General features: G+C 39.7%; 1 protein-coding gene across 3 annotated transcripts in view; it reads right to left on the bottom strand.

Moving 5' to 3' along the window:
• PTPN9 (protein tyrosine phosphatase non-receptor type 9) overlaps positions 1–15,812 on the bottom strand; it is an 81,997-nt gene that overhangs the window by 44,717 nt on the left and 21,468 nt on the right. Inside the window, exons 2-3 of one of the 3 annotated variants that reach the window (XM_042988351.1) lie at positions 11,031–11,378; positions 322–465 (exon numbers count right to left, since the gene is read on the bottom strand). In XM_042988351.1, coding sequence (XP_042844285.1) covers positions 322–465; positions 11,031–11,222 — 336 coding nt within the window. In that variant the 5' untranslated portion in view covers positions 11,223–11,378. Of the gene's footprint in view, positions 1–321; positions 466–11,030; positions 11,550–15,812 lie in introns of those variants that run through there. The other 2 variants (XM_007084611.3, XM_042988352.1) reach the window with 2 other exon arrangements.

Genomic DNA, 15,812 nt, shown 5'->3' with positions numbered 1-15,812 from the left:
ATTTATTTTTGAGACAGAGAGAGACAGAGCATGAACGGGGGAGGGTCAGAGAGAGGGAGACACAGAATCTGAAACAGGCTCCGGGCTCTGAGCTGTCAGCACAGAGCCCGACGCGGGGCTCGAACTCACGGACCGCGAGATCATGACCTGAGCCGAAGTCAGCCGCTTAACCGACTGAGCCACCCAGGCGCCCCGACCCACTTTTTTTTTAATGAGAGTGGGGAGAACACTCAGAGAACCACTGTGTGTAGTGTGTGGCAGAGAAAGCAGCAACACAGAGAGCCCAGCTGCCACAAGTCTGGCCCATCCCCAGCTACATACCCTGTAGGAGTGGAACAACTCTATGGCACGGAGCACATCGAACTTCCGGGCCATGAGGAACTTGACAGCCACATTCCAAGAGAGAGGGGAAACATTGTACTGAACTGTCCACTTGTTAATCTCTTCAAGAAACTGCTTGGTGGCCTGTTTGACAAAGAAAGGAAAGAAAAATTAGTTAGTAGAGAACATATTTATGGAAACAAAAAACAAAGAAGCATGAAAAAATATCATCCTTCCCTCAAGCAAATCTGAACCCAAAATTTCCTACAGGGAGCAGGGAAAGACCAAAGATGGAAAACAGGTCTAAAAGCAGAAATGGTTAAAATTCATACTACTCAATGAGGCCAGAAGCGAGCGTCAGGTTCAGAGAGCAGGGCTTAGCATAGGGATGCGTGAAGAAAAAGTGAGAGGGACAGAGGGGAGACCAAGGCACCCAAATGGGATGCAAATTACTGGCCCGAAAGCAAAAAAAAACCCCAAAAACCAAAAACCAAAAAACAACCCAGCAGTTTGTTTTTGTTGTTGTTGTTTTAAGATTAAAAATAAAAAAAGGTGGACAGGCCCCTTGAAGGGTTATTGCATAAGTGCATCATGGTACGGCAGTCTCAGCTGCTATTTTGGTCCCACGAGCCAACTGGACACAGCAAAACCATCAGAAAATGGTTTTGGCTTTGGAATTAGTAATACTATTTGAGAGCAGCAAAACTATTATGAAGAATTTAACAAATCAAAAGGCCAACTGTTCTTTGCCGCTGACTGATCCCACAGGACCTCTTCATGCTTCACAGGGCAGCCCCCAAATCAGACACCAGTGCCCAAAGGCATTCACAGACCCTCTGGATAGTGGTTGCCAGGGGAGGGGTGGAGAGTCTCATACTGGGGGAGGAGTAGGAAATTATGATCTTCACTCTCTGATCCCAAGCTGGCAAGATGCCTGTTTGTAGAATTCTTCCTATCTCTTGATTAACCCATGTCCTTCTATCCTTTCTCACCCTATTTCTCCTTACATTTAACCAGTTTCTGCTCTAGCCAAACTACTCTCCTGTTTCTTCAGTTTTTGAACAGGTTTTATAACAGGATTTTTTTTTTTAAGATTTTTTATTTTTAGAAGCAATCTCGCGGTGCCTGGGTGGCTCAGTAGGTTAAGTGTCGGACTTGGGCTCAGGTCATGATCTATCTCATGGTTCATGACTTCAAGCCCCGCATAGGGCTCTGTGCTGACAGCTCAGAGCCTAGAGCCTGCTTTGGATTCTGTGTCTCCCTCTCTTTCTGCCCCTCTTCCGTGTGTGCTCTCTCTCTCTCTTTCTCTCTGTCTCTCTGTCTCTCTCTCTCTCTCTCAAATAAACATTAAAAAAAAAAATAAAGCAATCTCTACACACATATTGGGGCTTGAACTCACAATCCCAAGATCAAGAGTCTCCAGTGACTGAGCCAGCCAGGCGCCTCTACATCAGGATTTTTTTGCATGCATATTCTCAACTGCTAAACACTTTCTGCAAGGCTATCTGGTCCCTTCCACCCAGACACTCTTCTCACCTGTTGGTCCAAAATGTGACCAACTTGATAAGAATTCTGAAACTTAATTGATCAATCAACCCACAGTTAAGATGTATTTATTAAACTATTATGGATTCATTAACTATTTGTTAATATCTGTGCTAAGAAATACAAGGAATGGAAAAATAAGGTTTGCTTTAAAAGGTTTAAGACCAGCCTGCTATGTGGCCATGGACAAGGTAATTCTCTCTTTAATTTTTCAATTTAAAAACAAGAGGGGAAAGGGTAACAAGCAATTGACCTACTTCAGAATCTTGGCAACAAAGTCCTACTTTTGCAAATACAATTCAAGTTGCTACATATGTGTTTAAACAACTAGCAAACTAGAGTCCCAGGAAGGTCAGCAATACCTCACAAAAGAGCGCCTGATTCATCCCCCAATTTCTAGGAAAGGAAAAAGGCACTTTACAAAACCAAAGTAAAATCTAAGAGGCCTCAGGCTGCACCTGAGCTTTAGAAGCTTCCAACCGAAGCAATATAACTTACACCACTGGAAAAGGAGAGAAACAGCAAAACTAATCAGGCAAAGTGCATTAAAAGAGCCAAGAAATAAAGGCCAAGAAGAAAAGCTTTCAGATGATCACTTTGGCCCAGAACCAGTTTAAGTCGGACCAGAGCAATGAGTCCCAGAGAAGACAACAGGACAAACTTAGAATGCTCCACCAGCAAACAGTCTGAGCTGCCTCCGTGGGGTGAGTGGCCAGCATTAGAATGAGACAAGATGGAAGGGACAAGAAGAGAAGTGGGCACAGAAAGATAGCAGAAACAAAACTTCAGCTAGCCTTGAAGGTCCCCAGGAGATTTTGTAAAGGGTATTTGTTTTTTAATTAACATATCATCCTTCAATCCAGCCTTGTCTGAAGCTGCCTGTAGAATAAAACACAGAGTAACAGTAGAACATACTTTCCCCCTTTTTCTAATAAAAATAATAAAGAGACAAATCAATATGCAGGTAGGAGGGGGAAATATAGTTAAAATAGCTAGGAGGTGAAGTCATAACACATCCCATTAAGATGATTTTTCATTTTTCACAAATAAGCTATGCCTTAATAAGAGACCCATAGGAAAAAAAAGAGAGACACACACACAGAGGTTTCACACACTTCTTTCAAAGTACATACATAATACATATTCGCTTCCTACTTATACTAAATTCAGTTCCTTCAAAGTTCTTAATGTCCTGTAGCTCCCTAGAGCAGTTGCCTTGAGCTGACCTCTGTCCCCTGCTGGTCAGGATGTTATTCTTGGCTTTAAGCACGGGAACAATTCCTCCTGATCTGGCCTGACTAGGCCTTGCATGAAGAGAGTCCAGTGTACTGTAAACACTGATGTGATATTTACAGATACAAATACACATACACACACACACACCATCTGTTAGGTTCAGCCTCAGATTCACCATCCTACATTCCTCTCTCTCTTGTGGAAGAGATGAACCTCTTATTAAAGAAGTCAGAAAGGATGGCCCCCCCACCTTCAACAGGCTTTCTCTAGACAGTTAATCAGGTACCTTCCCGTTTACATAGGAATTCAGTACAACCACTAAGTATAGACCAATTTGTGGTCCTGTTGGTACCAGAAAAACAAGTCCCAGCAATTTTAATGAGCAACACACTCTTCATAAGGGATAACTGAAATTCCTGAAATTAATATTCAGTGTTATTTCCTGGTGAACAAAAGGATGAGCCAAAAGATGAGTCACAGCTTATAAAATACTTCAACTCAAGGTCAACGGTTTGAATCTATCTAGGCTTATGAGTTAACCATAACTTGTTAATACCTGTCAGCTAAGTCACGGTCACAGTTCAAACAGCTTTGGTCTTCCTTTGGGAAAAAGGTCTGAACTGGTGTATAGAAAAATTAACATAACCACTTGCAACCCTCCTCAACCCACTTTTCAGGTACCAGTAAGATTTGTTACAGCATAGTCAAAAAGCTTACTATAATTACATACTTTTCCCACAATCACATTTAAGTAGATAACAAGTTTCTTGACTATGGCCATGAAGATAAAGATACTGGGGAGCCTGCTAGAATATGGCTGAGAAATCTGTCAAGTGGATTACACCCCGGATTCTACCCACTGGTGTTAAATGTTATTAGAGAGAACAAAACCAACAGTCTTCGGGTTACATCAAACTCCCCAGGAGCAGCTACAATTTCGAGATCAGCTCTAGGCAAAAGGCTAGCCACCCAAAAGATCATGGAAAACATGCTGGCATACTCAGTTCCACAGTATCTTAAATCCTGTGTTCCAACACAATGTAGGAGAGAGTGAAAAAGAGCGAGATCTATAAGAAACCTGCTTTTGAGGGGCGCCTGGGTGGCTCAGTCGGTTAAGCGTCCGACTTCAGCTCAGGTCACGATCTCATGGTCCGTGAGTTCGAGCCCCACGTCGGGCTCTGGGCCGATGGCTCAGAGCCTGGAGCCTGCTTCCGATTCTGTGTCTCCCTCTCTCTCTGCCCCTCCCCCGTTCATGCTCTCTCTCTGTCTCAAAAATAAATAAATGTTAAAAAAAAAATGTTTTTTAAAAAAAGAAACCTGCTTTTGAAAGAAATAGAAAATTTCTGCCTCTTGGGATGTCAACCACCTAACCATCAGAGAACAAGTCTAGTGGGTGTGTGAGTCAGAAAGAACCCATCCTCTCACTCACTGCTATGTGATATTTGGGCGTCATTTAACCTCTCTGAGCCTCAGGTCCTCATCTGTATAGATAAGGCACGAATGAGACAACTGATAGAAAAGCACCAGAGCATCTGGCACGCAGTAGGTAGTCTTGGAATGTATGTCCATTCTTTTTCTTTACTCCAGTCATTCTACACTAAAACTTCTTTCAATTGAATTACAGTTTCTCAGAATCAAGTGACTGGTTTCTCTTCAACCTGTAGCAGTCCACTCTCTCTAATCCATTTTATCCAAAAGCATAAATTTAAATTAGAAACTTCCAGTATGTGTTCTACCACATGACAAAAGTCTCTAAAAGAGCAAATCCTTCTGCACAATACAGAAGCTGGGTTGGGGAGTATTTATAACCCCGCTCCCATCTCTAAATCCTTTTGTCCCTACTTTCAGACTACACTGCCATCCCGAGCATTAAACTGAGTATGGACTATTTCTCATTATAATAAAGGCACAAGTTTGTGAAGGGAAAACACCACGCAAAAAATGCAGTCACTCTGCACTGAGTATCTAAATAAGGAAAGTGATCAATATAAGCCTCTGTGTCTGTTACCTCTGTAACAGGTTTTTGAGGTTACCTCTGTATTTCATCTAATATGCTATTTCCTCATCAGTGCATTAGTAAACTATCTTAGTAAACTTCTCTTACGCTTGTTTCCCTGTCTCTTCTTCCTTGTGAATTGTTTTGTTATGTCTATTAATCCCTTCAATTCATATCTGCTAGGAAACAGATTCTGAGCCAACACACTAGCTTGCTACAATGCAGCAAGGTGATATCTGTTCAATTTCTGAACTGAAAACTATAATCTTTCCATTAGCCCTTTGTTATTGTGCCAAATATGGAAATAAACCTAGTTCCTTTGAATTAACATTTACTTGTTTATCTCAAATATCTTCACTTTCTTAGGAAAATTTGCCTTTCCCTAAAATGTAATTTTAAAAGAGCTAATTTTGTTGTTGTTGTTTTTTGTAATTTTAACTCCAGTATAGTTAACATACAGTGCTGTTAGTTTCAGGTATACAATTCTATATATTACTCAGTGCTCATCAAGGTAAGTGTATTCTGAACAATGCTTTTTTTCTTAACACTTTATTTTGAGAGAGAGAGAGAGAGAGCGCATGAGCAGCAGGGAGAGGAGAGAGAATCCTAAGCAGACTCCACACTGCCAGCGCAGAACCAGACATGGGGCTCAATCCCAGGAACTGTGAGATCATGACCTGAGCCAAAATCAAGAGTGGGACAGCTAACCAACTGAGCCACCCAGGCACTACATGGGCCAATGCTTTCCTAAATAGGACTTTACTGCATCTGGGAAGGAAAAAGCCTCAAGAAAAATTTCTGATTTTACCATGTTTGGAAACAAAGGAAAATGCAGAAAAGAAAAGGTTACCCATGATCCCATCACCCTATACAATTGTTTTTATATTTTTAATAATTAAAAAATTAAAGTCAACAGAAAAATACCAATAAATATACAATTTTCTAAATATATGTCCCACAACCCCTCCCCCCCACCTACACACAATTCTTAGGGTGAAGGAAGAAGAAAGAGGGAGTATTCAAGTGTATATTGTTCTAATCCTGGCCTCTCGGGCAACCTGCCATAACTAACAGCAGTAGTATTCCCTTCAAGGCAACCAAACAGTAGACCTCTTTCAGGCAGCCAGTCACGTAGTCAGGCAAACATTTACAAGTATTTGCTGAGGGCCTACTCTGTGCTAAGCAGTATAGTAGCTGTTCAGTAGACACAATGTAGAGAGAGAAAGACCCTACTCTGAGCAGTTCACAGTCATTTAAATATGGAGGCAGATGTATAAGTAAATAGTCATCGTCATATAATTTTATAAGTCTTAGGACATATTTATGAACAGAATGCTATGGAATTCACACTATCTCTAGGAGAATTTTTTAAAAAGTCTTTTTAGAGGAGTGCCTTGAAAGATGAGTAGAAATCTGCCAGGCAGACAGAAGGATTCTAGTTTGGAGAAAACAAAATGTGTAGAGGCAGAGTCAAGAAAGAACAGGAATTATTGGGGACACAGTGTAGCTGGTGTGTCCAGTTTGTATTGACAGAGAATGGTGTGAATGAGCTGACTTGGACGTTAAGCCACAATGGAAGGCCTTTTTATGCTGTGCTTCAGATTCCAGACAGGATCCTATAGACATGAAGGAGTCAATAGAGATCTTTAAGTAAAGGGATGAGATGTTAACTTTGGTCCTCCTGTGGCCCCAAAACTGATTGTTAGCACTAGGGGAGCCAGACTGGAAAAGGAAAATTTAGCAGCAAGGAGGGAAGTTCTGTGAAGGCAGGGATGAGGTCTATTTTATTCACTAGTTCCTAGCGCTACCCCTGGCCCAAATATCTCTAATAACATCTCCTAATAAATATGTATGAATGAGCAACAGAACTCTGAAGAACATTATTAACATTTAGGAAGTAGAAAGAGGAGGAAGAACCAAGGAAATTTTAAGGTTTATCTTTAAAAATACTAGTGACCACTGAGTATCAAAGAAATGTAAATTAAAAAACAAGAGTTGTCAAATATCCCCTATTAAAAAAAATACCAACAGACTCTGATAACTTTTACATAATGTTCTATTAAACCTTCATGGTACAAATGGCTCCCATGTTATATACAGTGCAGTATAATAGTGGTGCCTGCGTGGCTCAGTGGGAAGCATCCGACTTCCATTCAAGTCATGATCTCTCGGTATGGGAGTTCAAGCCCCTGTTGGGCTCTGTGCTGACAGCTCAGAGCCTGAAACCTGCTTCAGATTCTGTGTCTCCCTCTCTCTGCCCCTCCCCTGCTCACGCTCTCTCTGTCTCTCTCTTTCAAAAATAACATAAAAAAAAAAAAAAAGACTTTAAAGTGCAATATAATAGAGGAAGTACACCTCATAACCAAAGAGGGCTTATCCCAGGAATGTAAAGGCAGTTTAATATCAAGAGATCTATCAAAGTAATTTTTATATTAACACATACTAAGGGAGAAAAAGTATATAACCTTCTCAACAGATGTCGAAAATGCATGGGATAAAATTCAACACCCATTATGATTTTCTTTTTTAATTTTAGCAAACTAGAAATAGAGGGAAGTCTCTTAATTTGGTAAGGGTTATCTGACAGAAACTTCAGCAATCATAACATTAGATAATGAAACATTAGAATTATTTTTTTCTATTAAAGACTGAAAGGCCAGGAGCCCTTTTATTACTACTGCTATGCAATATTGTACTAAAGGTCATATAATGCAACCAAGACAAAAAGAAACATGGTGCATAAGAAGAGGAATTTTATTTTTTTTTATTTTTATTTTTTAAAAAAATTTTTTTTTCAACGTTTTTTATTTATTTTTGGGACAGAGAGAGACAGAGCATGAACGGGGGAGGGGCAGAGAGAGAGGGAGACACAGAATCAGAAACAGGCTCCAGGCTCCGAGCCATCAGCCCAGAGCCTGACGCGGGGCTCGAACTCACAGACCGCAAGATCGTGACCTGGCTGAAGTCGGACGCTTAACCGACTGCGCCACCCAGGCGCCCCGAAGAGGAATTTTAAAGAACAGAATAAAATCCAGAAATAATCCTATGTATATACAGGACTTTTGTATCCACTCTGTTGTATATGTATGATAAAGAGATATGCAATAAAAAAAAGCAAATTATATGAATTTGTTCATATATATGCATAAAATACTTATAGAAGGATACACAAAACACTGATAATATTGATCACCTCTGGAGAGAGGAACTGAATTGGAGTTGGGAAGTAGGCTAGGAAACTATAAACTTTCATGCCTTTAAAATTTTAAACCATGCCCATGCATAACCAAGTCAAAAGCTAAATAAAATGTATAGATTTAAAAAGATAAATTTTGGGGACAGCTGGGTGGCTCAATTGGTTAAGCATCTAATTTCAGCTCAGGTCATGATGTCACAGTTTGTGGGTTTGAGCCCTGCATCAGGCTCTGTGCTGACTATGCAGAGCCTCCTTGGGATTCTCTCTCTCCCTCTCTCTGCCCCTCCCCCACGGTCACTGGCACTCTCTTTCTCAAAATAAACTTAAAAAAAAAAATATATATATATATTTAAAATTTTTTTAAAGATGCCATTTCTGCCTACCAATTAACAAAATTAAAAAGACTGAAAACATACAGTATTGGTAATAATATGGGAAAGAGGTGCTTTCATACAATGTGGCAACTATATATAATTCATGCCACTTCTTTGTATCAATTTGGCCCTAAAATTTAAAATTAAATTTAAAAATGCAAACCCTATAACCCACACCACCAGTTCTAGGAATCGAGTGTACAGAAACATCAGCATGAAGGTACAAAGCAGACAAACCTATATAAACATAAACACTCTTGTTGTTTCAAATATTTTGCCATTAGAAACAATGTTGCAATGAATACTGGCTATTTGAATATTCACTCTTGCTTTCTTTCTAATGACAAAATGTTAGAAACAACCTAAACCAAAAATAAGAAAATGAATAAATTATGAAATGTCAATATAATGGGCCACCATGTAACCAAAACCTGTCACATTTTTGTTAAAGACACTAAAACACCCCAAACATGGCATTAATCTGTAAAACGCTGAATCAAAACCATTTACCCGTTTTTCCACATTTTTTACTTCTTAAAAAAAAACCTGAAAAAATTTACATGAATTTCAAATTAAATCCAAATTAGTTCTATTTGCTTACTTAAGTTACTATCAGTATACTTAAATTATACTATAACTACTGCTACCACTAAAAATTTTCTAAAAATGAAAAAAAATTCCAAAACTCCATTGGCAGCCCTCCAAATTTCTCACCAAAAAAAAAAAAAAAGTTGGAAATTAAAACCAAATCTGTGTAGCGATTTCTAACTATAAATGGTTCTTGTTTTAAAGGCAATATTTCATTTATTTTTTCCTTTTTAAAAAATTTTAATTCCAGTGTAGTTAACAGTGTTATATTCGTTTCAGGTGTATGATAATAGTGACTCAACGATTCCATAATATTACTCAGTGTTCATCAAATGTACTTTTAAAAAAAATATTTATTTATTTTTGAGACAGAGCGAGCATGAGCAGAGGAGGGGCAGAGAGAGAGGGAGACAGCGAATCCCAAGCAGGCTCTGCAATAATCCCAAGTTGTGAGATCATGACCTGAGCTGAAACCAAAAGTTGGACGCTTAACTGACTGAGCCACCCAGGTGCCCCATCATCAAGGCTGCTCTTAATCATCTTCACCTATTTCACTCATTCCCCCAGCTCCCCTCTGATAACCATCTGTTTGTTCTCTATAGTTGAGAATGTTTTTTGGTTTGTCTTTTTTTCCTCTTTGTTCCTTTGTTTTGTTCCTCAAATTCCAAATATGAATGAAATCATATGGTATTTGTCTTTCTCTGACTTACTTCACTTAGCATTATACTCTCTTGCAAATGCAAGATTTCATTCTTTTTTTTTTTTATGACTGAATATTCCAGTTTGTGGGTATATATATACATGTATATATATACACATACACATACATCCATATACCCACACACACACCACATCTTCTTTATCCATTCATCAATCAATGGACACTTGGGTTGCTTCCATAATTTGCTATTGCCAATAATGCTGCAGTAAACATAGGGTTTCACGTATCCCTTTGAATTTGTGTTTTGGTATTCTCTGGGTAAATACCCAGTAGTGCGATTACTGGATCACAGGATATTTCTATTTTTAATTTTTTGAGGACCATCCATGGTGTTTTCCATAGTGGTTGCACCGTTTGCATCCCCACCAACAGTGCACGAGGGTTGCTATTTCTCCACATCCTTGCCAAAACTTGTTTCTTGCGTGTGTGTGTGTGTGTGTGTGTGTGTTTGGGGTGGGGAGGGGAGAGGGAGGGATATACATACATATATATATATATATATATATAGAGAGAGAGAGAGAGAGAGAGAGAGAGACAGAGAGAGAGAGAGAGAGAGAGAGAGAGAATGAATCTTAAGCAGGCTCCATGCCCAGTCCAGAACAAGAAGCAGAGCTCAATCCTACCACCCTGGGATCAGGACCTGAGCCAAAATCAAGAGTCGGACGCTTAACCAACTAAGCCACCCAGGTGCCCCGTCTTGTGTTTTTTATTTTAGTCATTCTGACAGGAGTGTTTTTATTTTTAAAAAAGAAAAAAACATTTTTTCATAAAAAATGAATATACATAGATTGATTAAACAAGTAAAAAACTTAACATTTCAGTGGTTTATCATGTGCATTTCTAGTCTACCTCCAGCTGGGTCAATTCCTGGGTTGTTCTTAAAGCTGCCGAAAAATACACAAAGGAAAGCAGTGGAGGTAGTGCTTGCAATCAGACCTACTTCGTGTTATTTTTTTTTTTTAAAGTATAGTGTGCTCAAGTCTAATTGTTTCTACTCATGTAGGGGGCTGGGCAGGGATGCAAGAGCACCTGGCTCTGGGGGTTCAAACAGACCAGGTTCGGCCACTGGCTGCTGACAAAATCCAGAGGCACAGAGACGAGCGGTGGTGGAACAAGAAAGGAGTTTATTTCAGTGAGGCCAACACCGGGAAGACGGCGGACTAGCGGCTCAGACTGTCTCCAAAGTGCCGAAAATACTTCCAGGCTTATATAAGGAAAATGTGGGACAGTGGTGGGTGGGTACATGCACGTGGGCAGTGAAGGTTCACTGGATCCTTGTCTTGGAGTCAATCACACGGGGTCTTGCAGGCTCAGGGCAGTTCTTGTTGCTTGAGGGGATAGTTTCGGTTCCGTCACAGCATGCTTTGCCCGCAGGGTCTCTTGCCTGAGTTAAGAGATAAGCTGGAAAGAACTTAATCAATTAGAAAGTTTGAGGTCATAATGGAGGTAGCTGAAGTTCTTTTTAACTCACTTTTTCTTCACTATCCCTATTTAACTGCTCTATTTCCATGGACCAAACTTCAAAAAAAAATTATTTTCATTTTCATTTTCTTTTTAAATTTTTTTTTTTTAACGTTTATTTATTTTTGGGACAGAGAGAGACAGAGCAATGAACGGGGGAGGGGCAGAGAGAGAGGAAGACACAGAATCGGAAGCAGGCTCCAGGCTCTGAGCCACCAGCCCAGAGCCTGACACGGGGCTCGAACTCACGGACCGCGAGATTGTGACCTGAGCTGAAGTCGGACGCTTAACCGACTGAGCCACCCAGGCGCCCCTTCATTTTCTTTTTAATGTTTTCTTTTAAAAAGTCAGAGAAACTATGGGGCATTTTAATGTCTCCAATTTTTTTTCTGCTTTTTGTGCAGGCCCTCACTATAAGAGATTCTGTTTCCTAACAAATAAAACATGACATGCAATTCCTAAGTCCACATATTCAAATGGGTAAACATTTCTACCTTCCAGTGGTTCCCCAATTAAGTTTTCTCTACCAATATACTAAATATCAAGTCCCTTCAGAGGATACAGTAAATGTATTTGTTTATGAAAGAAATCATTAATAGGACTACTCTCAGCAATCTGGACAACAGTAGTTTGGGAACTCACAAGCAGCTGCTTAAAACAACATCCAACACAGAACACTGCACAGTGGGTATTCAAAAACTGTCTTACTTTAAAAAATATCCCACATTATCAGGTCTTTTTATTCTGGTATTCATGTACTGCAAGACATAAAATCTCTTTCTTTTACACATTAAGAGACCAAGTGAACGTCAAACTTAAAGTCCTACAAATCCCAGGGACCCCTGGCTGGCTGGTTCAGTAGTTACAGCATGTGACTCTTGATCTTGGGTTGTGAGTTGGGAGCTCCACGTTGGGCATAGAGATTACTTAAAAATAAACAAATAAAATATAATTATAGTTTACCTTTAAAAAATGCTAAGGCCAGATAACCATGAAGAAAGGCCTTATACAATCCTTCTGATGAAATAAAATGGGAATGGTACTAAAACTCCAGACTCTTCCATCGATTACATCAAGCACTGACTGTGTAAGAACCAAGAAGAAAAAAACCTAACTGCTATTAAAGCATTAACATCACACTTGGAACTGAAGAGCAGGAAACTCAAAGTAGGGCTGACCAAGTTTTAAGCTTCCCACAAGAGTCCAAAGCTTCAGGCAACACAGAAGGGTTAATTTAGCTATTTAATGTGAAAAGCTCTTCAGTGTTAAAAACTTCCTAACCAGCGGAAGTGAAGGGCTAGGGTTTATCAGCACACCATCAGCCAAGTGTGTGAAGGCCCCAGATCAGGAATAGTCAGGCTCTAACACCTGAGGAGCAAAAGACGTTCTCTTCCTTTCAAAAATGCTATTTCTGTCTCCCCTGGCTCAGATTCCCTTCTAAAAAAATTTTTTTAATGTTTATTTGTTCTTGAGAGAGAGAGAGACAGAGTGTGAGTGGGAGAAGGGGCAGAGAGAGAGAGAGAATCTGAAGCAGGTTCCAGGCTCCAAGCCATCAGCACAGAGCCTGACGTGGGGCTTGAACCACAAACCATGATACCATGACTTGAGCTAAAGTCAAACGCTGTAAGTGACTGAGCCACCCAGGTGCCCATCAGATTCCCTTCTATATGTAAGAGAGCATTTATCACATATTATAGTAAAGAAAGCAATTCAATCCATTCACTTCTTGCTCCTTCCAGTTCACACAGGCCAAAGAATATGGTCCAGCAAGAAATAACAAAGGTAGCAACCAGCTGTGAAGCATTACCATGCACCAAAGAAGGAACTGTACATATACTAAGTACTATTAACAACATAAAGAAATCAAAGCACCCAGAGCTTAAGCAAGCTGCCCAAGGTTACTAAACTAATAAGGACAGAGCTAAGGTGCTGAGGTTTGAATGTAAGTCTTCAAATCCTAGTCTTTCCACTTCACATGGCCTTGAGAAATACAAGACATGTGATCATTCATCTTGTCAGGTAATATATATGTCACATGTTTGCCTAGGCACAAAATTATTCTGGAAGAATATATAAGAAACCAGTAACATTGGTTGTCTCTGTTGGGGAGTTGGGGGAGACTTTCCTCACCCCTTCACGGTCCTTCTAGTTGGACTTAGAATCAAATTGACACGAGACAGATTAACAGGAGAAAATAAAATTTAATAGTGTACATATGGGGAATCCACACAGACAAGCAATCCAAAGACAATGAGGCAACAAGAAGTTTACGTGAGCTAAAGAGAGGGGTAGGTTGGAGGATACAAAGGGGGAGGAAAGCCATTACAGGAAGGTGAAAAGCTGTATTTTGAAAAACAAAGGTTGCCTTATTATGCAGGTAAGTTTCTTAGGTAAAGGGGAGCCAGTTTTAACAGCTTTCTTCCAGGTATAGGCTCTCCTTTCCAATGTAAATTTAGGCAGCTGAAGACCTGAAAGAGAGCTTTTCCTGTATCTCCTCGGTTTTGATTATTTTTAACCCAAAATAATGTTCATGCCAAAGTGGCCCACCTTAGGGCAGCCTGCCAGAGGCCCCTAGGTCTCAGAGGACAACTTAGGTAGCTGAGACACATGGCAAGAGAAGGAAATATTTACCATGTTCTCTTTCATGTGACTATATTATCTACTAAAAAAATAAAATGTGTTAATTTTATATAGCTTTCAACTAAAATATATAACAGGAATATCTGAACACACTGCTTTAAAAAGTATTTTAAACTATCCCACCAAATGATAAGTTTGTTAATAGTCTTCATATCACGGCAAAAAGGAATGAGTTTAGGGAGCTCGACAAAGAGGGGATTTATAGCTGCTTTTGGAACTCCTAGCTCCTAGCCCTAAACAGGGGGATGTTCCAAGCTCCTGCAGGGATTGTGCCACACTCACTTTCTTCCTGGTGGCATCTGTCAATAGCATGTTTAGTAAACACAAGCTGGCATCTCTCCTCCAGGCTTAAAAACCTACCTCTCCAGATTAAAGTTATCAGAGGATAAAGAGCTCCCAGAGACAATGGAGGAAATGATTCAACAAGAAAACAAGGAAGTAAACATTTCTAAGTTGTCAGAAGAGAAAATACATGTCAAGAGGTTGAGGAACAGAAGATGGTAAGACAGAAGAGAAAAAAAGAAGAAAACAGAAATCTGGAGAATAAACAGAAGGCTCCTCACCACCAGCAAGAGCAAAATCATTCAGGTTCCCACATGGAGTCCCGGGGCAAGGGTGGGGAATAGTTGGTCACTATGAGAAAAAAACCAGCAGCTTGCCAACTGCTACCCCTTCCAGTTGGTTAATGAAGTGGCAAACCAAACAACCAGAAGAAACCTGAAAAGTCTTTCTAGGGAAAAAATAAGAATCTAAAGGACTTGGAGGACCCAGGGGGTGAGAGAGGTCTTAGCCAACAATGTTTATCTTTTTCCAATTGAAAGCTGAGACTTTAGGGGAAAAAAGGAGGAATGTGAATGTCTATCAATAAACTGGAGTTGACTTTCCAGATCATACTGGAACATTCTTCCCCTACACCCCCACTTGGTCTACTACTTACCACTCTTTAGGTGTCCGTTCTAAATCCTACTTCTTCAAATCATGAGCAACTCTTAAATACAGAGAACAAACTGAGGGTTGCTGGAGGGGTGTTGGGTGGGGGGATGGGCTAAATGGGCAATGGGTATTAAGAAGGATACTTGTTGGGATGAGCACTGCGGGGTTATATATAAGTGATGAATCACTAAATTCTATTCGTGAAATCGTTATTACACTATATGTTAACTAACAAGGATTTAAATTGAAACAATAAAAAATAAATTAAAAAAAGAAACAATATCCATTAAAATACATAAATAAATAAGCACACAGTATTATAAAAGCTTATATTATTATCTGTCTGCTCCCATTAGACTATAAGCTTGGGGAGATGCACAACTGCATACTCCCCACCAAGCACAGTGCTTGGCACCATTTTAATGAGTAAATGTATAAAAAAGATTATGGGCTCTCAGTCTGCTAAATGAATGCTGTTCACGGGGAGTAGGAGGAACACGTTTGTCTGAACACTTACTTGCCAATCTATGAGAACTCAAAACTGAAAATAGAGGAAAAGAGAAAAATTCCAGGATAAAACTGGACAAAAAACCAGGAATGCTATGAGAAGAAAAGCAATGGAAGAGGTAACTATTAAGTCACAAAAGAAAATACCCGAGAATTAAGTTGCCAATATCTTAAGACATCTATAATAGAGATATCCAAAATAAATTAAAGTTTATGAATTTTATAAAATGAATAAGACATGGTCACTACCAGGGAAAATTGGAGTTAATGGATTTGTGAATGCAGTACACCAAT

The sequence above is a fragment of the Panthera tigris genome, chromosome B3 (genome assembly GCF_018350195.1).
Source record: "Panthera tigris isolate Pti1 chromosome B3, P.tigris_Pti1_mat1.1, whole genome shotgun sequence".
Classification (NCBI taxonomy): Eukaryota; Metazoa; Chordata; class Mammalia; order Carnivora; family Felidae; genus Panthera; species Panthera tigris.
Note: the sequence above shows the minus strand (reverse complement) of the source record. Positions and strands in the feature narration are given on the sequence as shown.